General features: G+C 37.0%; 1 protein-coding gene across 1 annotated transcript; it reads right to left on the bottom strand.

Moving 5' to 3' along the window:
• Positions 1–2,295: 2,295 nt before the first annotated feature.
• On the bottom strand, positions 2,296–16,011 carry LOC103226819 (hyaluronidase-4-like). The gene is made up of 3 exons (XM_007982789.3): positions 15,091–16,011; positions 10,385–10,474; positions 2,296–2,770 (listed from the first exon to the last, which is right to left on the bottom strand). Exons 1-3 carry the CDS (start codon positions 16,009–16,011, stop codon positions 2,360–2,362), a joined length of 1,422 nt encoding a protein of 473 aa, XP_007980980.3. The 3' UTR covers positions 2,296–2,359.
• Positions 16,012–23,425: the final 7,414 nt, after the last annotated feature.

The following is a 23,425-nucleotide window of genomic DNA, read 5'->3' as shown; positions in this document are numbered from 1 at the left end:
TGTGTTTTTTGTTTTTATTTTTTTTAACAATAATGGGAGATAATAAACAATACTGTCCTAAAGAGCAGACAAAAGTGTCATTTTTCAGGTAATTCAGGACAGAAATAAGCCCTCTTTGTGTTTGTAACAGATATCACCTATCATCTTAGAAGATAGGTTTTATTTGCTAAAGTGAGTTGTGGTATTTATAAGATGTTATTTTGCTTACAGTGTACCTTTTACTAATTTCTCTTGAAAAATTATCATAGGCATAGGAAGAGTTTAAATTTCGATTTTTTTTATTTTAAAAAAAATATTTGTCTTAGCATAAGACATAATTGATGACACTCATTTTTATGAGACCACTGACAAAGTATTATAGTCTGGAAGTCCAAAATTATTCAAGTTAAAATAAGCTACAACAAAACCTGAATGCTTTTCATGATCTGTTTTTAACTTGAGAAGATTTTTTTTTTTAATTAAAATTTTGAAGACTCCATTACAATAAGTGTGGCAGTTTCTTTGGTTTTAGTTTCTTTCACTTACTATTAAAATTCAGTGAAATAAAATTCAATAATCTTTTCTTATTTAGAAAAAATTAAATGATTATCTATGGGTAATAGGATTGCAGTGTTTCCTAATTTTTTCTATGTATTTATGTGTATTTTCTCTTTTTCTTTCATCTACCTTGAATCTTCTTATGCCCTGATTATTTTGAAGGCACTGTAAGGTTAAACAGTAGCCTGATATGTATTCTGTCTTTGAGGTATTCATTGACTGTTGGACAAAATTGGCTATGCCTCTCATTCTTTTCTTATTTTCTTCATCTTCAAGATGTTAATAATATTATTAATATTGCCCACCTTATTTGAGTTTATTGAATATCAAAACCCTGACATAATAATTGTTGAAGAACTTATCATCACTGTAAGGATAAAAGCAGCCATTTTTTTTCTCTTATAAAGTCTTAATACCAACTTTACTCTTTGTAAAAATATGTCATGCCTGGGCACAATAATCTAATTACTCAAAGTACAGCCTTACTAGAACAGGAGACCAATAAAATAGGAAAACTTATCAAATAGCCCACAATTTAGTTTACTATATTTCACAGCCCCTTAAACTTTCACTTCTCCCCAAAAATGAATGAATAATGAATGAATGCACCAGCAAATGAATCAAAATAGGAGTTCAAGTATGATCTCCCTATCAAAGTTCTATATGTATGCCAGCATGAAATATATGTGGATGTGCAATATTTGGAAGGCCTCAGACTGGGATATATCTTCCCTAAACTAAGGGAAGAAATAGCATTGGGGACATTATAGTATCTTTTGAGTCTTTATGATAGAAGATGATCTGGATTACAACCAGATCAGTTAAGTGACCATGTGAACTACATGCATTGAAAACTGATGAACTACTTAGATACAGTACTTAGATACAGACCAACAAGTATCACATAAAAGGATTTCTCGTATAAATTCTATTTTATGGGAGTCTAATACAATTTATCTTCTGATATTGATGATTGCTAAATGAATTTCTAAGGGTGCTGGTGATACTTGGGTAAAGTTGAACCCCCACAGCATTCATACAGATTCCCTTTCACCCACATGATTTAGCATCCTGTGATCACTGATAATATTTAGGGATCCCCAATTACCGGAGGGCAAACAGCGATTTGCTTTTGCATTTGCTATTCGCTATTCCAAGAATGTATTTCCTAGGATATATTTGTGACTGCTCCTGCCTTCAAGACATCTCATCAGAGAGGCTTTGACTCTCTTATACTTCTAGTGTTCCCTCAAACTCCCTAATCCTTTTACCCCTCATTGTTATTCTCCAGAGCACTTGCAACCACCAAATATATGTGTGCTTGTTAGTGTATTGGGTTAAAAAAAATTTTTTTTTGAGACAGGGTCTCACTTTGTCACTCAGACTAGAGTGAAGTCACACAATCGTAGTTCCCCACAGCTTTGAACTCCTGGGCTCAATGATCCTCCCACCTCAGCCTGTAAAGTAGCTGGGACTACAGTCTACACCACCACACTCAGCTACTTTTTACATTTTTTGTGGAGATGGGATATTGCTATGTTGTCCAGACTTGTTTATTGCTTATTTATCATTGTTCATTTTCCCACAAGTATTTAAGCTCCCTGAGAGCAGGTATATTCACTTTCTTTTCCCTATTGCCTTGCATGAAGTAAACACCCAGTAAATAATTGCTATATCAATGAATGGCATCAATGACTACCTTTTTTAATTTTATTTTTTACTTTAAAGTCAATACATATTTTGGGAGAGGCTTGAAGTTGAAAAAAAATCAACACTTGCTACTGTTTAGTATTTCAAGGAAAAATTGGCATTGTAGTAAGGGCTAAAAAATGTTTAGCAGGATCACAGGAAAAGCCATACTGAGAACAACTAATAAATTGAAGTTAACAGTAGGAGCCTTATTTATCTCTCTTAGGAGATCTGAAGAGTGATCCTGACAAGATGGTCCATGCCAGCCGTAATAGCAGTGACACACAAATCCATTCTTCATGGCTGTTATTGTCTTCTGTTTATTGTGTTCAGAAATGATGAATCTGAAACTCTTGTTCAGAACATATTTCTTACCACTGCTTTCAGGCATATGTAGATAGAAGGAGGACTCAGGTGTTTTTCGAATACATCTTCCATGATTGTTACATAGACTCTGACTGCAGAGCTTGGCTGCCGATGTCACATTCACAGCATAACGGCCCAAAGGCCCTCGGATAGATTGTTGCATAGATAAGCAGTTCTCCTGTAGAAAAACAGAAATCTACTTAAAGCACTCTCAAAGTGTGCTTCCATTATCCAGGCAGTATTAATGCCTGAAGTTTTGCATTTGGTAAGGCTGAGGAGGAAGAGCATTTCTGTGGATTAGCTATTTAAAGGAGGGACTAAACCTTTATAGGGTCATGTGAGTATGAGCCATGCCTTTAATTGGGAAGACTATGAACCAACCAAATTCATTGGTGAAGATGATCTCACAGTGTCCCAGTAGAGACTGGTCCTTAATGTAAAGATATATTTGTAGTAATACTTTTAAAAGATATCATTAATATGAGGATGGTTTGTTAAAATTTAACTTTACTTGTGAAACATTTTCAATGCTGATACTCAATATATTTTAACATTAGGTCAGATTTTTCAAAAACTACCAAGTCATCCTATTCTTCTCTCTACCTCTGATGAGATAACAATTCTCCTAAAGTTGATGAGTTCTCATCCACATTTTTATAACTTTACTAGGGGTGTGTGTGTGTGTGTGTGTGTGTGTAATTATGAACAAGAGGGGGTATTATTTTGTGCTTTTTAATCATTTACATACATATATCATGTAGGATATTTTTGCAACTCGCTTTTTGAACTTAATATTTTCCATTATTTATGCTGATACATGTAGCATTTTTTCATTTTAATTGCTGTTCAATATTTCATAATATAAATATAACATACTTTACTTGTCCATCAGTCAGTTTTTAGGAGGTAGAATATAAAAGATCATTATTTACACGAAATGCTAGTGTTACTTGTACATTGTATATAGGGTCCAATGATAGTAGGTAAGAATGTCTTCCCACAAGTCTACCATTGGGTATTTCATTGATGTGTCCATAGCATTGGGCTTTAACTTTAGGACACATTTCTGTACATTAATGATCATATTGTGCAGTTAGGATGGGCAAACCTAATTGAAATGATATTATCAGCTAACCCAGAAGAGCCTGGCTGGAATCTTGATAAATGTCTGCCTTGATCCACACAGGTAGGACCATGGAAAAATTCTAGTAAATTAATTAATAACATAAATTGAGTTTTCTATTAGCGTTTAATTATTTATTTTATCAATATTTAAACTAATACATAATTAAAAACCAATGAAGCTTAGAACAGTGGGATATTTTCTCAGTGAGAGGAGGCCCCAGAACTGTGGCTCCATCTGGTAAAGATTTGGGAGATTCAAATTGAAAGTCATAAGGCAGAATAAAGCTCTTAATTGACAGGTAGTTGAACAAGGCCAGCACTTTGGCAATAGTAAATTCTGAAGATCATGTAAGCAATATTATTTGTTACAGACACATTCAATCTGCGGCAGTCTCATACTATATTTAGAAACACACGCTGTTTTTAGTCAGGACAAGACTCCTTGTCTGAGGCATCTGAGGAGGTTTCTAAGAAAGACACAGTAAAATAAAACAGGCAAACAATTGAAGCAAAGGAAAGAAGAGAAAAGGGCGGCTGGGAAGGAAAAAAGAGGAAGGACGAAAAAGCAACCAAGAAAGACAAAGGTCGGGAGGAGTCAAATGAAGACAACATAGAACACTGGCAAATACAATCGACTTCAACTTGGGCATTCCCTGTTCTGTCACAGCCGTCCTCCTTGAAATACCTTCTTCACTTAGCTTCCAGAAGATCACATCCCTGTTTTGTCCCCAACCTCACTAGATGTTCCTTCCCAGTCTTCTTCACTGGCTCCTGTTCATCTTTCCTACATTTAACACTGGAGTGCCCCTGGCTTAAATCTTAGACCTCTTCTCTTCTATAGCTGTACTATTTCACTGAATAAACTCATCCCATCTCATTACTTTAAACACAATCCCCAAATGTGTATCACCCAGACCTTATCCCTGAATTGATTGTATACTCACCTATTTACTTGACATCTCTACCTGGATGTCTTACAAGCATTTCAAACTTAACGTACTCCAACATAATCTACTGACCCTCTTCCCAGAGTTCCCCATCTCAGCATAAGCTAACTTCCTCTTTCCAGTGCCTCAGGAGCAAAACCTTGGAGTTATTCATCACTCCTTTTCCTGCTTACAGTTAATCCATCAGCAAGTCCTTTTCAGTCTACCTTCAAAATATATCCCAAATTCAACCCTTGCTACCATTCTGTTTCAGGTCACTAATAGCTCTCACCTGGATGATTGCCTTCCAACTAGTCTCACACAATCTGTTCTAAATACAGTAAGCATACATATGTTTCTCTCTATAATTAAGTAAAATAGGAATCAACAATAAAAGAAGTAGACACAAAAATCCTAGTTTTTTACAGATTAAAAATACCCTCCCAAGTAGCAATTGGTCCAAAAGGAAATTTTTTAAATTACAATTTCAAATTAATTAGAAAAATAAAAACAACTGGAATACTCCATGTTAAAATGTGTTAACACATCCAAAGTAATTTTCAATGTCAATGCCTAGTCATAAGTGCTTTTGTTTACTGGGCGATCCAATTATCAAACCAGAAACAAGGCATTTTGGCATTGGCTTTCACCTGGACTCCCATTCAGCTATACAGCAGTGTGCACTAGTAGCTGATGGGGTGCTGAGTGGCACGTTTTCCACTTAAGCTTTTTTCTATGCTTCCTGTTCCCTCAACTCTCTGCATCTTCTCAGTCACTTTTCCACTCTTAGAAGCTCCACCTTAGTGGCTACCTGCTTCATTGAATCAGTGCATTTCCTATCTCTGTCTCATTATCAGAAGCTGGTCACCAATTTCCTAGAACCCAGCAAGTGATATTCTACCTATTATGGCAAACTTTCTTGACTTTCAGTGTATGTGGAGCGTTCGCTAAATTTCTAAAATTAGCTTCTAATTTTAAATCTTTATCCAAAGAAATGTGCACCTTTTTGTGGAAGTTTATCTTCTACTCTGTCTTTGGATCTGAAAGAAATGTCCTAACATTTTAAAGCATGCTAATACTAGATGCAAAAGTAACACTTTTTATTGCAACTGCTTTGATTATTTAACATAGAGGAATAAAATAATAAATTAAACAAGCATTCAATTCAAGAAGTTTGAAAAATAATTTTTTAGAAAGCAATCTCATGAAAAGAAATAATAAAGTTAAAAGTATAAATTTATGAATTAGAAAATTGAATTGATAAAGAGTAGGTCTTCAAAAAAAGAAAACCATCAAACATTTATATCTGACAAGCCTAACTAATCAAAAAAGGAAGAGTCATGATTGATTGATTGCTTAAGTGGTTGAACTCAGTCTCCAGTTCATTGATAATGCATAGCTTGAAGCATCTACCCATTGTTTCACCCTTTGTGAAATGGCTGGTTCTTGAGGCATGGTCAGCCCTCATCATAAAACTATTAGGTGTGACTATATCCACCCTAAACAAAGATACTCCCAGATTACCACCCAGAAACCAAGGACAAAGGCCAGATCTCTCTTTGGGAAAAGCCAGATTCTTTATAACCCATTGTCTCTCCATCTCACTACCTCCTCTTCTATTTTACTATGAAAGTTTTGATTATATCTACCTTAATTATTGCTTCTAGAGTTGGATTTGTCAGCCTTTTGGATGTGATTCCATGACTATTTCAGCTGTTCTAAGGAAAGATGATCTGTATTTAAAGATTTACATCAGGAATCTAAAAGAATTTTGTCTATGTGACAGCTTGGATTTAATCAGACCATCCTAAATACATGCTTCGATTAGGGGAAACCTGTTAAACCATTTATATGTAATGTGGTTAAAAAAAGACAGGAACTTTACATCTAATTTATAAAAATGTGATATACCACATAAACAGAATGAAAAATAAAAATCATATGATCATCTTACTAGACACAGAAAAAGCATTTTTTAAAAATTTAACACCCCTTCACAGTAAAAACTCTTATAACAATAGGTATAGAAAGAATGTATCACAACATATAAAGGCCATAAATGACCAGCCCATAGCTAACATCATAGTCAATGATGAAAAGTTGAAGCTTTTTCTCTAAGATCAGAAATAACACAAGGATACTCACTCTAATCATTTCTCTTTTATTCATTTTAGTTAATTATTTTCCTTTAAGAGATGGAGTCTGTCACCCAGGCTGAAGTGCAGTAGCACAATCATAGTCCATTACAGCTTTGAAATCCTAGGTTCAAGTCATTCTCCTGCTGTAGCCTCCTGAGAAGCTAGGACTACAAGCACACACCAACACACCTGGCTAGTTTTTTCTTTTTTACTTTTTGTAGAGATGGGGTCTCATTATGTTGCCCAGGCTGGGTTTGAACTCATGGCCTCAAGCAACCTTCCTGCCTCAGCTTCCCAAAGTACTGGGATTACAGGCATGAGCCATCTCATCCAGCCAACTCTGACCACTTCTATTCAACATAGTACTAAAAGTCCCAGCTAGAGCAATTAAGCAAGAAATAAAAATGAATCTGAATTTAAAATTATCCCTGTTGCAGATGATACAATTCTATATATAGAAAACCCTAAAAACTACAAAAAACGTCATAAGTAATAAAGAAATTTAGTAAGGCTGCAGTATACAAAATCAACATATACAAATTAATTGAATTTCTATCCATTAATAGTGAGCCATCTGAAAAGGAAACTAAGAAAACAATTCCATTTACAATACCATTAAAAATAATAAAATCCTTAGGAATAAACTTAACCAAAAAAGTGAAAGACTTGTACGTCGAAAACTACATAATATTGATAAAAGGCGTTAAAGGAGACATAAATAAAAGATAACTTATGTTTATGGACAGAAAAACTTAATATTGTTAAAATGTCCACACTGCCCAAAGTGATCTGCAAGTTTGATGCTATCCCCATCAAAATCCCAATGGCAATTTTTACAGAAATAGAAAACAAAGAACTAAACTTTATATGGAACCACAAAAGGCCCAGAAGAGCCAAAATAACCTTCAGAAAGAACAAAACTGGAGGCTTCACATTTCCTCATTTAAAAACACATTACAATTCTACAATAAATAAAACACTATGTTACTCGTATAAAGGAAGATATACAAGTCACAGGAACAGAATAGAGAGGCCAGAAGTAAACCCACACATATATGATCAGCTGATGTTTGACAAGAGTGCCAAGAACACAACAGAGAAAAGATAGTCTCTTCAACAGATGGAGCTGGGAAAACTAGATATCCGTATGCCCAGAAACGAAATTGGATCCCTATCTTACACCACACACAAAAGTCAATTCAAACTGGACTAAAGACTTACTTAACATTAGACCGAGTACTCTAAAATGCCTAAAAGAAAACACACGGGGAACACTTCTTGACACTGGTCTTGGCAATTATTTCTTAGACATGACACCAAAAGGACAGGAAACAAAAACAAACATGGACAAATGGGATGCATCAAACTGAAAAGCTTTTGCACAGCAAAAGAAACAGCAGTGTGAAGAGATAACCTATAGAATAGTAGAAATATTTCCAAACCATATATCTGATAGAGGTCAATATCCAAAATATATAAGGAACTTCTATGACTCAGCAAAAAATCCAAATAACCCAATCAAAAATTAAGCAAAGGACTTGAACCAACATTTCTCCAAAGAAGACATACAAAGAGATAATAGGTATATGAAAAGATGCTCAAAATCATTAATTATCGGGGAAATATAAATCAAAACAATGAGCTGTCACCTCACACCTGTTAGGATGGGTATAATTTAAAAAATAAAAGACAACAAGTGTTGAAGTTGTAGAGAAGTGGGAACCCCCAAATCCTGTTGATGGGAATGTTAAATGGTACAACAGCTATGGAAAACAGTATGGAAATTCCTCAAAAAATTCTAACTATAACTACTATGTGATTCAGTATATATGCATATACACTTCTGGATATATAAAACAAGTGAAATTGCAATCTCAAAGAGATGTCTGCATTCCCATGTATATTGCAGCACTATTCACAATAGCCAAGAAACGGAAACAATCCAAGTGTCTGTTGACAGATAAATGAATAAAGATAATTCACTATATACATACAATGAAATATTAGTCAGTCTTTTAAAAAGAAGGAAATAATGTCATTTATAACAACCAGATGAATCTGGGGGGGTTTATAACAACCAGATGAACTCTATGTGAACTAAGGCAGTCACAGAAGGACAAATGCTACTTGATTGTACTTACGAGGTATCTAAAATAGTAAACTCGTAGAAGCAGAGAATACAGTAATAGTTGTAAGGGGCTGAGGGTGGGAGAAATGGGAAGTTGTTATTTAAAGGTTGCAACATTTCAGTTATGCTAGATAAATAAGTTAGAGATATGCTAGTTCAGTTACGCTAGATAAATAAGTTCGAGAGATCTCCTGTACAACATAGTGTCTATAGTTAATAATGTATTAAGCAATCCAAAATTTAAGAGGGTAGATTTCATATTAAGTGTTCTTATAACAAAAGAGCAGAATAGATTGTTAATTTTTTTTTTTTTTTTTTTTTTTTTTTTTGAGATGGAGTTTCACTCTTGTTGCCCAAACTGAGGGCGCAATGGCGTGATCTCGGCTCAGGGCAAATTCTGCCTCCCGAGTTCAAGTGATTCTCCTGCCTCAGCCTCTTGAGTAGCTGGGATTACAGGCCTGCGCAACTATACCCAGCTAATTTTGTATCTTTAGTAGAGACGGGGTTTGTCCATGTTGGTCAGGCTAGTAGCAAACTCCCGACCTCAGGTGATCCACCCTCCTGGGCCTCCCAAAGTGCTGGGATTACAGGCGTGAGCCACCGCGCCCAGCCAGAACAGAGTAGATTGTTAATAAATCTTTATATACAAATAGATTTTTCTCCCACATGCATTTCTATAACAGGTAATCAGCAAAGTAAATAATCATTTTGGGGCCGGGTACGGTGGCTCACGCCTGTAATCCCAAGACTTTAGGAGGCCGAGGTGGGCTGATAGCTTGAGGCCAGGAGTTTGAGACCAGCCTGGCTAACATAACAAAACCATGTCTCTACTAAAAATACAAAAAATAAGCCAGGCACGGTGGCACATGCCTGTAGTCCCAGCTAGTCAAGAGGCTGAGTCACGAGAATCCCTTGTACCTGGGAGGCAGGGGTTGCAGTGAGCCGAAATTGCGCGACTGCCCTCCAGTCTGGATGACAGAGTGAGACTGTCTCACCAAAAAAAAAAAAAAAAAGAAAGGAAAAATTATTTATCATTTTTGGAGCATCTGCCCTCCTTAGCCCAAATGAAATAATTTTTCATTTTTAAAATTTATTATTTTTTGTTTGTCACATATATGCCATGTAATCTACCAAAATCCTGCAGAGGAGGTTTTATTTTAGTCCAGTTTTTTAGTTGGAGAAGCTGAGACTCAGAAATGTTAATTAACATGCTCAAAATTACACCCCTAGGACATAAACATCAGTTTCTCACTTAGCTGCCTGATTAGAATGATTGCACTCTTTCTACCCTTCTACTAACCACAATGGCTGGTATGGAGTAGATGCTCAATGTTAGACCCTGTACTTTTTGAATTTCACTAAGGTCAAGTAAGCAGATAATCAGCAACCATTTGACTCTGATGTGAAAAAAAAAAAATTTTTTTAACCAATCTCAAAAGTATATTCAAGTTGCTGACAGAGAAATCATTGCTTACCTTTGAAGCAGAATATTCATATCCTCCCCACAATATTACTCCCGCTGCCCCCAATGCAGCACTTTCGCCAATTGTATGCACTAAGTCCTCCTGGAAAAGAGAGGTATCAGGAGTAGTTTCCACCAAGTCAAATTTTGTCACTGAAAATGTAATAATAAGACTCAACCCTTCAACTGTGGTAAGGAACACATTAATAACGATATCTTTGTTTCTGAAACAAAGGACTATACCACAAGGTAAATACTGCATGATCTCAGATAGAATCTGAAAAAGTTGATCTCACGGAAGTAGAGAGTAGAATGGTGATTACCCGAGGCTGAAGTGGTTAGGAGGGAGAGGGGATTGAGGAGATATTGGTTAAATGACATATAATTACAATTAGATAGGAATAAGTTCAAGAGATCTATTGTATAGCATGGTATCTATAGGTAATGACAATATATGGTATTCTTGAAAAATGCTAAGAGAGTGGATATTAAGTGTTCTTAAAAATAACTGTGAGGTCATGAATTTGTTAATTAGCTAGATTTAACCATTCTACAATGTCTATGTATCTCAAAACATTATGTTGTATATGATAAATACATACTACAATTGCATATGTTGATTAAAATACAAATTTTAATACACAGAAAAAAACATTTCTTTTAAATAAAGCTATCATACAAAAAAATAAAACACAAGACTATAGCAGAATTGGAAAAGGTGATACTGCCTTGGATTCTTACATTTACTTGAAAAATATTTGCAATGTTCCAGGCAATATTCTAAACACTGAGAATATAAAAATGAAATAGATTTCAATTCCTGTTCTTGAAGGAATGCTTTTCAGTCTAATGGTTGAGACAGACATATAAACAAGTGACTACAATATAATAAGATAATTTTTATATTAGTAGTACTCACAAGGAATATATAAATTAGAAGTGCTTAATACTTCATGGAAGAGTCTGAGAAGGCTTCCTTGAACAGGTTAAATTTCAGATGACTCTTGGGAATGAGAATCAGTAGACTCTTGAGAATGAGTATGAATTCACAAGACAGTCTAGAGAGAGCAGAGTTTTATATCCACAAGGAAGAATAAGAGCAGAGACTCAGATCCGGGCAAAATCACCGTCCATCCGGAGAACTCCCAGCACTTCCTTGTGGTAAAGCGTACAGAATTTGGTAAGTAAGAACATATGAATTTCTATGTATAAACAGAATCCAAAACATAAAAATGCTGTTTTAAAGTGTTAAGACAACTGGCCAGGCGCAGTGGCTCACGCCTGTAATCTCAGCACTTTGGAAGCCCAAGGCAGATAGATCACTTGAGGTGAGTAGTTCGAGACCAGTCTGGGCAACACGGTGAAACCCTACCTCTACTAAAAATACAAAAATAGCCAGTCATGGTGGTGCCTGCCTGTAATCCCAGCTACTCGGGAGGCTGAGGCAGGAGAGTCTCTTGAATTCAGGAGGCAGAGGCTGCAGTGAGCCAAGATCCTGCCACTGAACTCCGGCCTGGGTGACAGAGTGAGACTCCATCTCCAATAACTAAATAAACACAAAAATTTAGTGCTGGAAAGACACAAACTTGCAACTTTGATTCTTTTTTCTTTTTGCATATAAAGAATGCATTGGAGGCCCGGCATGGTGGTTAATCCCAACACTTTCGGAGGCTGAGGTGGGTGGATCACCTGACGTCAGGAGTTCGAGACTAGCCTGATCAACATCGTGAAACCCCATCTCTACTAAAAATACAAAAATTAGCCAGTGTGGTGGCACACGCCTGTAATCCCAGCTACTTGGGAGGCTGAGGCAGGAGAATCACTTGAACCAGGGAGGCGGAGCTTGCAGTGAGCTGAGATCGCACCATTGCACTCCAGCCTGAGTGACAGAGCGAGACTCCATCTCAAAAAAAAAGAAAGGAATGCATTGGAGGGGAAGGTCAAGATAGTACAGGCAGGAACACCAATTAGGAGGTGATAGAAATTGTTCGGTGAGAAATGATGATGCCTCAACAAAGGTAGTGTCAGTCCTTGTAAAGCAGAGGGAACAGATTGAAGAGTTATTTGGAAATAAAGATGGGTAAGTTTTAGTTACCTATTGGATAATGGAAAGAAGAGAAGGGAGGCAGCCAAGTGACTTTCAAATTGGGTGACTATGTAGATTACAGTTCACCAAGATAAGAAACTGAGGATGTTATGCTAAAGAATATAGGCCAAGAGCAAAGAAGTAGGAAATAGGGAGAGATGGGAGATAAAGGGGATGACAGATGGAGCAATCTGCATTCTTTTCTCCCCTACAAGGTATGGAGAGTCAGAGATCCAGTGCAAAGGTGGAGTGCTCACAGACTGCAATGAGTCAATTGTCACACCACTGTAAGCTGTCCTGCGTGGTAGGAAGGTTTCAGCAATACTGGTATTTATGTTCTGCAATTTGTCTAAGTAATACAACAAGAAATGAAATCATTCTTCCATTATACTGACTAGTATCACATTCCTTAAACCTAAATGTAGTCACTTATTTTAATTGAGACACTCCTGAAGGCAAATACCAACCAGAACTGGTTTTTAAAACATGCATTGGAAAGTTATGTTACTTAGACAAAAGATGAGAAAAACCCATACTGTTTTTTGATATGTGATACATGGAAGGCAATAGGAAGGCATTAAAACAATTCAATATAATGCTCAGGTGATTCTATATATTTTGGTGAGTGAAGAATGCAGTCTATTGATTTCTAAAGTAGAGCTCAGAGGTGACACTTAACCTATAATTTACTTTAAAAGTCTAATGTACCCACAAAAATTAAAAATAAAAAAGATTAAAAAGCCTAAAAGCACAAAAAATAGGAAAGCAATGAAAAGCTTTTATGAAAATGTGTCTCATCTCATTCTCCCGTTTTCTCTCAAGGTGAACTCTTTGACTGCATGAATTATTATTATTTTATTATTATTATTTTCTACTGTTATTACTAATAACATGTAATTCCTGACACAATGTAGGCACTCAGGAATTTCTGAATGAATAAATATAACTCAGGTTTTTTCTGAAAAGGATTTAAGAAAGTAAAACGATTTGAGAAAGCTGGCATCACTTGAGGAATATCTTAGCAAGAAGACTTTGGTAGGCATGACTGATATCCTAGAATACCTGGACAACTGGCTTTTGAAAGAAGGATTTGATGTATTCTGTGTTGCACCAGAAGGTAGAATTAGAACTAGTGGTATGAAGTTATTGGAGGCAAAGTAGATTAAATATACTCAAAAACTTTCTAGGAATTAATATTTCCCCCAGATGCCAGTTTTCCTTCTAATGTAAGAAGCGCCCCCATCAAAAAGTGTTAAAGTAGAGGCAGGATGAGAAAGGGCTTTTATTTAGGTAGGAGATGAGTTAAGTGTCCATGAGATTCTTCCAAATTTTTGTCATAATGCTATGATTCTTTTCCTTCTAAACTTATTGAATGATACTGAGTAATCCTGCAGTGTCAAGTCTAATCAATAATATTTGGATTTTATTCTGAAATATTTAGGAAGAATTGCTACTGCTTCTCAATGGTTTTAAATGGCCTTATCTCAAACCTAAGTGGTCTACGTAAGCTGTGTATTGTCTATACAACAGCTTTGCTTCTGTGTTGGGTACTGCGATAAAGAATTGTTAGCTGTCAGGTATGGATGGAGATTTGAGGATTTTCTTATCTAGCCACCCATCCAAAGATTGAATCCTTACGATAATGTCCTATGTGACAATCTAGTTAAAGTTTGAACACTTGCCATGTCTTCAAACTTACTATCTTCTAAACAAGCTCATCCCCACATCTGTAGGCTTCCAGCTTTGTGTTCAGTCTAAAGACAGTATCTGTCTCCTTATATAAACCAGTTTTAATGCCTTGACAATAACCACTAGATTGCACTGTAGACTCTTAAAGACAAAATAAAGATAATCTATGTAATTTTTTCAGTTAGCCTAGCTAATTAAAACATACAAATGCAATATAATGAGAAATGTAGCTGGTTAATAATTTACCCCGAGCTCTATGTTGTACGTTTTTGATTTGGAAAATTGCCTTTTCATATTAAGAAGTTTGTTCTAGGCCGGCCGTGGTGGCTCACACCTGTAATCCCAGCACTTTGGGAGGCCGAGGCGGGCAGATCACGGGATCAGGAGATCGAGACCATCCTGGCTAATATGGTGAAACCCCGTCTCTACTAAAAATACAAAAAAAAAAATTAGCTGGGCGTGGTGGCGGGTGCCTGAAGTCCCAGCTACTCGGGAGGCTGAGGCAGGAGAATGGCATGAACCCAGGAGGCAGAGCTTGCAGTGAGCCGAGATCGCGCCACTGCACTCCAGTCTGGGCGACAGAGCGAGACTCCTTCTCAAAAACAAAATAAAAAATAAGTTAGTTCTAAAATTTCTATCTGGTTAAAATTACTCTATCTGTTACATTATTTAAATCAAATTTAACATCTGTTCTGTAGGAAACTCCTGTGAATGCTAAGCTGGTAAGAATTGTTATCCAAAAGTGTTAAGTGCACATCTAATTGTCAGTGACATTTTTCAGTGCTGAGTTGACATTTGAAGAAATATACATGCTTAATAAGAGAATAGCATTGTATTGCTAAGGGCAAATAAATATCCTAAAACATTTATGTGGAGGTTTTATATAGTTATTCTACAAAATTTCCATTTTTTTAAAAAATAAGTGAGTGACTGCTTTTCCTTACCTGTGATAGAGCTTCAGTACTATGCAAATAAAATGGTCTGGAAAAAATAAAAACTGGCAAAACATAGTCATGTCTAGCCATTTCAGCAATCCTCATGGCTTCTCTCACCCGATAGTGAACAAATTTCAAAGCATTTAAGCTTGACTTCAATATTTTATCCAAATATATTGAAGGATAAAGCGCTGCACTTTTCTCCCACAGCCACAGGAGTTGGTCATTGCGGAGAATTTCATCATTCGGACAATTACCTGTGTACGTCTCTGGATTTATTCTGTAATCATAATTGTAGCAGTCTGGGTAGAGATAAAAGCCCCATAAACATTTTGGTCTCATTTCTAAAGCCAATGTGAGAGTAATGTTCATGAAATTTTTTCCAGCATTTTCAAATTCCTCTTGGGCAACTGTTTCCACTTTCATTTCTGACCAATAAGGATGATGGTTTCTAGTGAAGGCTAAAGAGTGGTTTTTATATATTATTTGGCTGCCCCGATTTCTATCCCATTGGGGTTTCCAACTTTCCCAGTCAATAACAACAAGTCCTTCTGATCTCCACCAAGGGACAGCTTCTCCAATGTCATCAGCAGCTTTCCTAAGATGTTCAGAAAGGCTCACGTTCTGCGGTATTCCTCCATTAAAGGATTTTCCATCTTGAGAGAAGTAAGGGTAATACCCTAATTCGTTTGGATAAATTATGGCAATTTTTGACCCACTCTGAGTCTCTAAAGGATTTGATATAATGTTAAATGCTTGAAGATTTATATTCACGTTGAAGAAAGGCATACAGTACATTGTTGGGACTGCCCAGAAAATGCTGAAAGGCTGGCTCTCGATCACCGGAGGCATTGCTGGTTTGAGGGCTGCCTGAGTTAACAGGATGAAGAGTGGCAGCACTCCTAACCACGCCACCCATGGGTTACACATGGCTTGAGGTTTTCAGCATTACAGCAGTCTCCTTAAAAATAATAAGCAAAATATCATGCATAATGGAGTCAAATGTCCCTTAAGTTTTGTGGTATACAGTGAATAGACCAAATATTTTAAAATATCTTTCAGGTTTATTAATATCTAGGCCAATATAGATATTATAGTCTATATATGGATATTATAGGCCAATGTAGTTTCATCTGAACAAGGGAGGATGAGTGGGGCTTTTTTTTTTCACTTGAAATGTGAAAAAAAATCAAGTCAATAAAAACTATAAAAAGTTTCACACGTTCGTCAGCTACGCAAACTCTAGCTGCCAGCCATTCTGGTTTTAATTTCCTATGATTCTGAATATGCTAACCCAAACCTTCTTGCACTGACAAGCCTTTGCTGGCTGTAAGAGGAACTAGAAAAGAAAGGCTGAATGGATTGTCATATCTCCTTATTGATTACTCACGAAGTGACTCCAAGAACATGCCCACTTGAAAATTAACAAATATTGGAATTTTAACTAATATTAAATAGAACAAAAAGAAATAACTAACTGTACTAACAGTAATACTTTACATGCAATTTAAAATGCACTGGCCTCAGATGTTTGTTTTTAAAACAGAGAGCAGTTACCCTTGGAACCAGCATAGGCTGAAATAAAAAAAAAAAAACAAGTAGAAATGTAATTACCCTTTGTTGATTATGGATTTTGGTGCTATCATCTTCTCTTAGATATATAAACACGCCTAAAATCCTATTCGTTCTTTAACTCCAGTGGTTTTCCTATAAAGAAACTGGATTGTATATTCAGCAGTTAAACCCTAAATAAACCTTGTCTCTTTAGGCCCCTCTAACTAGTCCGTTGGGACAAAAACTGCCAAAGAATCTTCCCAGAATATAAGGACTATCTAATAGTTGATGCATTCCAGCCAACAAGATCTCATCCTGAAAGCAATATGGTTGCAGTTACATATCAAAATTATCTTATCATATGGATTTTTTTAAATAAAGGAATTTATTTTAAACAGATTTTTCTCTGATATAATTAAACTCAGTTTCTTTTTAAGAGTCATACATTGTTTCTCATGTAGTTCTTGGTGTCTTCATTTAATGTACTACATTCAGGAAAGACACCAACCAAAATTGTACGCTAACTCTCACAACATAGCACCCAAAGTTTGTAAAGAAACTTGAGTAAGTCGTAGGCTCTCTGTACACTGAATTTTTAAGTTGACAAATGTGAATGATAATTTACTCTTTTAAATAAACTGGATATTACTGAGACAATTGCCTTCGTGTGGAGTGTGTATGTACCAGATGAATCTCTAAGCTATCAGAGATGGTTTCTCTTCCATCACTCTTCTCCAATCATGAGATCTTAATTTGACTCCCATTCACCCACAAAAATATATAAGCAAATCTTCTTCATTCTTTATTTGTTGTTCAGGGAAAATGTAAGAATATCTACTCTCCATAAATATTATTCTTTACCTCCCTCTGGTCATGACTGCACATTGGGTACATATGCCTAATAAACTGACACCCTTGGGAAAAAAAACACCTTTTTAAAATGTCATATCACAATAAATTTTTTAGAGTCAAAGGGCCTAAAAATACAAAATATCGTGCTTTAGTAAAATACAGTTACAAGTTTCATTATGTTTTCCATGTATATAAATGATACACAATTATCTATTTTTGTAGCTAGCCTATGGAAAAATTATTTTGGCATTATTTTGGTCCCTAGTCTACATTGTATAACAAACTTCTACTACAGTAACAAAAATATGCATTATAATTGTATGCATTTTTAAATATAATGAATTCTTTCTACATGCTACTTACTGAGATTTTATGTTTTTCTAGCCATTTCTATTATTCAAGGTATAAAACTAGATCTACATTTTTCCACTTATAAAATGTATATACTAATACATACATATACATATATACATACATACATAGACTTGAATGTTTATTCAACAAATCTGATATGTTTCAGGCAAGTAGCCAGGTCTAGCGAACCAGTGGAGAAAGCAACATAATTTTACACATTGTAAAAAGGTATAGATACCAGCCAGACGCAGTGGCTCATGCCTGTATTCTCAGCACTTAGGGAGGCCGAAGCAGGCAGACCATGAGGTCAGGAGTTTGAGACCAGCCTGGCCAACATGGTGAAACCCCATCTCTTCTAAAAATACAAAAATTAGCCACGTGTGGTGGTGTGCACCTGTAATCACAGCTACTCAGGAGGCTGAGGCAAAAGAATCGCTTGAACCTGGCAGGCAGAGGTTGCAGTGAGCTGAGATTGTGCCGCTGCACTCCAGTCTGGGTGACAGAGTGAGACTCTTTGTCTCCAACTATATATGACATTCTGGAAAAGAAAAAATATGGAGATAATAAAAAAAAATTAGTGGTTGCCAAGGGTTGGGAAGAAGGACAGATGAATAGGTGGAACATGGTGGATTTGGAGAGCAGTGAAACTATTTTGTGTAATACTTTAAAGGTAGATACATGCCATTATACATTTGTCAAAAGCCATAGAATGCACAACACGGAGAGTGAACCCTAATGTAAACTATAGACATTGGATAATAAGAACATTTCCATGTATCAGTTATAACAAATGTCCATGTCGTCAGCTATAACAAATGTACCACTCTGGTGGGGATGACAATAGCAGGGAAGGTTGTGATGTCAGGGAGAAGGGCGTAGGTGACAAGTGTCTCTGCTTTCTGCACAGTTTTGCTAGGAACCTAAAAGTGCTCTAAAAAGTAAAGTCTATTTGAATGAAAAACGTTATAGATACAATTGCATTCACTGCTACTATGTTTGTAATAGAAAATCCTAAAAACAATATCTATGTGATCAACAAGAAGTTTCTTAAATATACTGTGAACTATATTATGGTAATTCCACCAAATACTATAATATGAAGTAACGTGGTTTTTTTCCCCCGTTTCTTGTTGTCTTTCAACTTTTTCATTCATTTTGCCATGAAACCCCTCACAAGAAGAAAGTCAGCTTTAAAGAGCCAATTTCAGATTGACACCTGTCAAGTAAACATTTTCTGCTTCTCTTGCAGCCACTGATATCCACACTTCAACCATGCAGGAACCAGAAGCAACCTAGTATTTGGGAAAAAGTACTTGGCAAGGGATAGAGAAGTGAAACACACCTTGTCTTTTCTCCTGGCAGATTTTCTTCCATCAGATTTAATCCAGAAGAACGAAAAAAGAGTTAACTTTTACTAAACTTTGAATTTAACTTTATAAACTTAATTAGTGACCAAAGTGCTAAAATCTGGTTGTTGAGACTAAGGATCTGTAGGTGACATAATTTTGAGGGGTTTGGTCTGCTGTTCAGTTTGATCTGATGGCATATGCTTCAATAAACTGGAGTTGTTCAATAAATTGTTAACAGGAGGGACACTTGCTCCCTCCCTGTCCAGTGGGATGTGACAGGTGAGAGAGAACACAACTAGCAGGTAAGAGAGATGCAGAAGAAAAGGTCCTAGAGATGGATGGTGGTGATGGCTGCAATGATATGAATGCACTTAATGCAAGAAAGAATGTTGCAAATGCTGGGTGCAGTGGCTCACACATGTAATACCAGCACTTTAGGAGGCCAAAGGGGGCAGATTGCTGGAGGCCAGGAATTCTAAACCAATCTGGGCAACAAGGCGAAACCTTGTCTCTACAAAAAAAATACAAAAATTAGCCAAGCATGATGGTGCGTGCCTGTAGTCCCAGCTACTCGGGAGGCTGAGGTAGGAAGATCACTTGAGCCCAGGAGGTGGAGGCTGCAGTGAGCCGAGATCATGCCACAGTACTACAGCCTGGACAATGGAGTGAGACCCTGTTTCAAAAAAAAGAAAGAAAGAAAGAAAGAAAGAAAGAAAGAAAGAAAGAAAGAAAGAAAGAAAGAAAGAAAGAAAGAAAGAAAGAAAGAAAGCAAGCAAGCTGCAAGGGAAGCAGTGTACCTGGAGGACAACCAGTTTTCTATTATAACAAGAAAATACAGAGAAAACTCAGAGAAGATGTATTTGATCTAGGGGATTCTCTTGACTGGAGATTTTAAGTTACAAAGAATATAATGAACAGGTTTCCAGGGTCAGGGGGTGGCATGATCTTGGCTCCATTAGAGGGTGTAAAGAAGAGCACACAAAAGACAAATGATAACCTGAGAATTTGGGCTTCATGTGTAAAAGGCATGATGGAATGAGTTCTGATGGATTCCTCAAGGAAGATGAATAATTGATTTCAATTATATCCTCCTTCTTGTCAGTGGTGCTATGGTCTTAATGTTGGTGTACCCTCAGAATCATATGTTGAAACCTAATCTCCAATGTGATTATATTAACAAGTGGGCCTTTGGGAGATGATTTGGAAGGCTCTGCCCTCATGAATAGGATTAGTTCCCTTATTACAAAGGCCCCAGAGAATGGCCTTACCCCTTCCACCATGTAAGGAGACAGTGAAAAGGTGCCATCTATGAACCGAGGAGCAGGCCCTCACCAGACACCAAACCTATTGGGACCTTGACTGTGGACTTCCTAGCCTCCAGAACTGTGAGAAATACATTTCTGTTGTTTAAGCCACCCAGTTTAAGATATTTTTGTTATAGCAGCCTGAACAGACTATGACCATTGGTATCTTAGACATTCTGTAGTAGGAAGATCTACAGAGAAAGGGCATCAACTTTCTCTCTAGATCTTTCAGAGTTCTATGAGGTCTCTCTTCAGTTCTGCCAAGGACAGTGTCCAAAATAAGCATGAGGTTTTACCATGCTTTCTTTTCTTTATACATTTTCTGCAACTGAAATGTGAACCTATTGAGATGGTCTAAACCAGAAAATACACACACACACACACACACACACACACACGTGATAATATATATAAAATATGTGTGCGTGAGTGCAAGTGTGTGTGTGTGTGTGTGTGTCCATATTCCTGTGCAACTGGGAACTTCATTCTTTCCACTCAAGAATAGCAAGTTTTATCAGGGAAATACATTCTTATGTACTATGAAATCATCAATCACTAAGTTCATTATGATAAAACATTGTTAAACCTAGGACCCAATAAAAAAAAATCACATTGGAGTTTGCAACAACTTTTAATCAACAAAGGTATATATATACACACACATATGTATACACACACATATATACACACACACATATATATACACACACACATATATATATATGTATACCATAAAGCCCTTTGTAATGTGTTATGGAGCATTCCAGGCAAAGACGAGAATTTCTTTCATGGAGGGTCTTGTTTGCATGAAAGCTTAAGCCCTGGCCGGGCATAGTAGCTCATACCTGTAATCACACCACTTTAGGGGGCCGAGGTGGGAGGATTGCTTGAGCCCAAGAGGTTGAGACCATCTTGGGAAACACAGTGGGAGTCTGTCTCTACAAAAAAAATTAATAATAATAATAATTAGCTGGATGCGGTGGCATGCACTTGTAGTCTCAGCTATTTAGAAGGCTAAGGCAGGAGGATCACTTGAGTCTGGGAGTTTGAGGCTACAGTGAACTATGATTATGTCATAGCATTCCAGCCTGGATGACAGAATGAGACCCTGTCTTTAAAAATATATAAAAAATAAGCCAGGCGCAGTGGCTCACGCCTGTAATCCCAGCACCTTGAGAGGCCAAGGCAGGTGGATCACCTAAGGTCAGGAGTTCAAGACCAGCCTAACCAACATGGTGAAAACCCGTCTCTACTAAAATACAAAAATTAACTGGGTGTGGGGGCACACACCTGTAATCCCAGCTACTCAGGAGCCTGAGGCAGGAGAATCGCTTGAACCAGGGAGGCAGAGATTGCAGTAAGTTGAGACTGTGCCACTGCACTCTAGCCTGGGCAACAGAGTGAGATGCCATCCTCCCCCCCCCCAAAAAAAAAAAGAAAAAAAAAGTAAAACTAAAATTAAGCTAAATTTTTTTTAAAAAAAGGAATGTTGAGCTCTAATGATGATATCCAGCATCAATCAATTTTTTTCAAACCTGCAGATTATTTACGGTTTTAGTTTTCTCAAAGAATAGTAGTAGCTTTCATGAAAAGAAAAAGAAGAGAACAATTGGTTAAAGCAGACTTGATACAAAAAAGCATTTTGTTCAAGTTTGCCTGTATTTTAAATTTCTGACGAGGTGACAAGTCAGGTCAATTCAGATTATTTATATTCTTTTCGAAGAAATAAATTATTCTCTAAAAAGCCTATGAGGTTTATAACTCCTTCAGAAGTAAGCATGGAATTTGCCATATATCATATAAGCTTTAAATCTGGGGAAAAGGAATGGTATGCAGTAACGTGATTTTCCTCCAAAACGTACAGGAGCTGGGGTAACTGTAGGACATCCATAAGGATCAACTGAAGGACTTCCTGTGGAATAACTAGGCCAATCTGTCCCTTCCCGTTCTCTAAGTACTAGGAGTACCTGGCTGAGTGAAGCTTTTTCACTAGGCTGAAGACTTGAGCACTGCTTTCTAAAAAGTGGTATGTCCATCTGGAGACAGCTAGTAGCCTGGCCACTGAGGTGAAAGGGAGAGAGAGGAGACGGAAGGAGTACAAGAGAAAGGGAAAGCAAGGGTCGGGCGTGGTGGCTCATGTCTGTAATTCCAGCACTTTGGGAGGCTGAGGCAGGCGGATCACCTGAGGTTGGGAGTTTGAGACCAGTCTGACCAACATGGAGAAATCCTGTTCTACTAAAAAAAAAAAATACAAAATTAGCCGGGCGTGGTGGCGCATGCTTGTAATCCCAGCTACTTGGGAGGCTGAGGCGAGAGAATCGCTTGAATCTGGGAGGTGGAGGTTGTGGTAAGCCGAGATCGCGCCAAAGCAAGATTATGGTTACATCAGACTGCCACACTAAGTAGTAAGGGGGAAATTGGCAGTATTTCCCAAGAATGAGATACACTAAATACACTAAAGTATCCATCGGAAAGGAAAACCTTCATTACTTTGGCAAGGTTGGGGCTTCCTTCCTGCCTACGTGAAGCCCACCTACGGAACTTACTTTGGTTTCAGCACGCTCCTTTCCCCTCCATGTTCCCAGGCCAGCTGCTCCCAGTGCAACACTCTCATCTTATCAATAATTTGATTGATCTCTGTATGTACCATTATGCCAGCCTCATCTTCATTATTTCAGTTTTGTTGATGAGTCTTGAAATCAGATAGTATATAAATCTTTCAACTTAACGTTTCTTTTGCAGAATTGTTTTGGATACTCTACATCCTTTCCATTTCCATACACATTTTATTTATTTATTTATTTATTTATTTATTTATTTATTTATTTTTATTTTTATTTTTTTTCGGATGGAGTCTCACTGTTGTCACCCAGGCTGGAGTGCAACGGCGCAATCTTGCCTCACTGCAACCTTCACCTCCCAGGTTCAAGT

The sequence above is a fragment of the Chlorocebus sabaeus genome, chromosome 21 (assembly GCF_047675955.1).
Source record: "Chlorocebus sabaeus isolate Y175 chromosome 21, mChlSab1.0.hap1, whole genome shotgun sequence".
Lineage (NCBI taxonomy): Eukaryota > Metazoa > Chordata > Mammalia > Primates > Cercopithecidae > Chlorocebus > Chlorocebus sabaeus.
The sequence above is the reverse complement of the archived record's forward strand: the minus strand, read 5'-3'. Positions and strand labels throughout refer to the sequence as shown.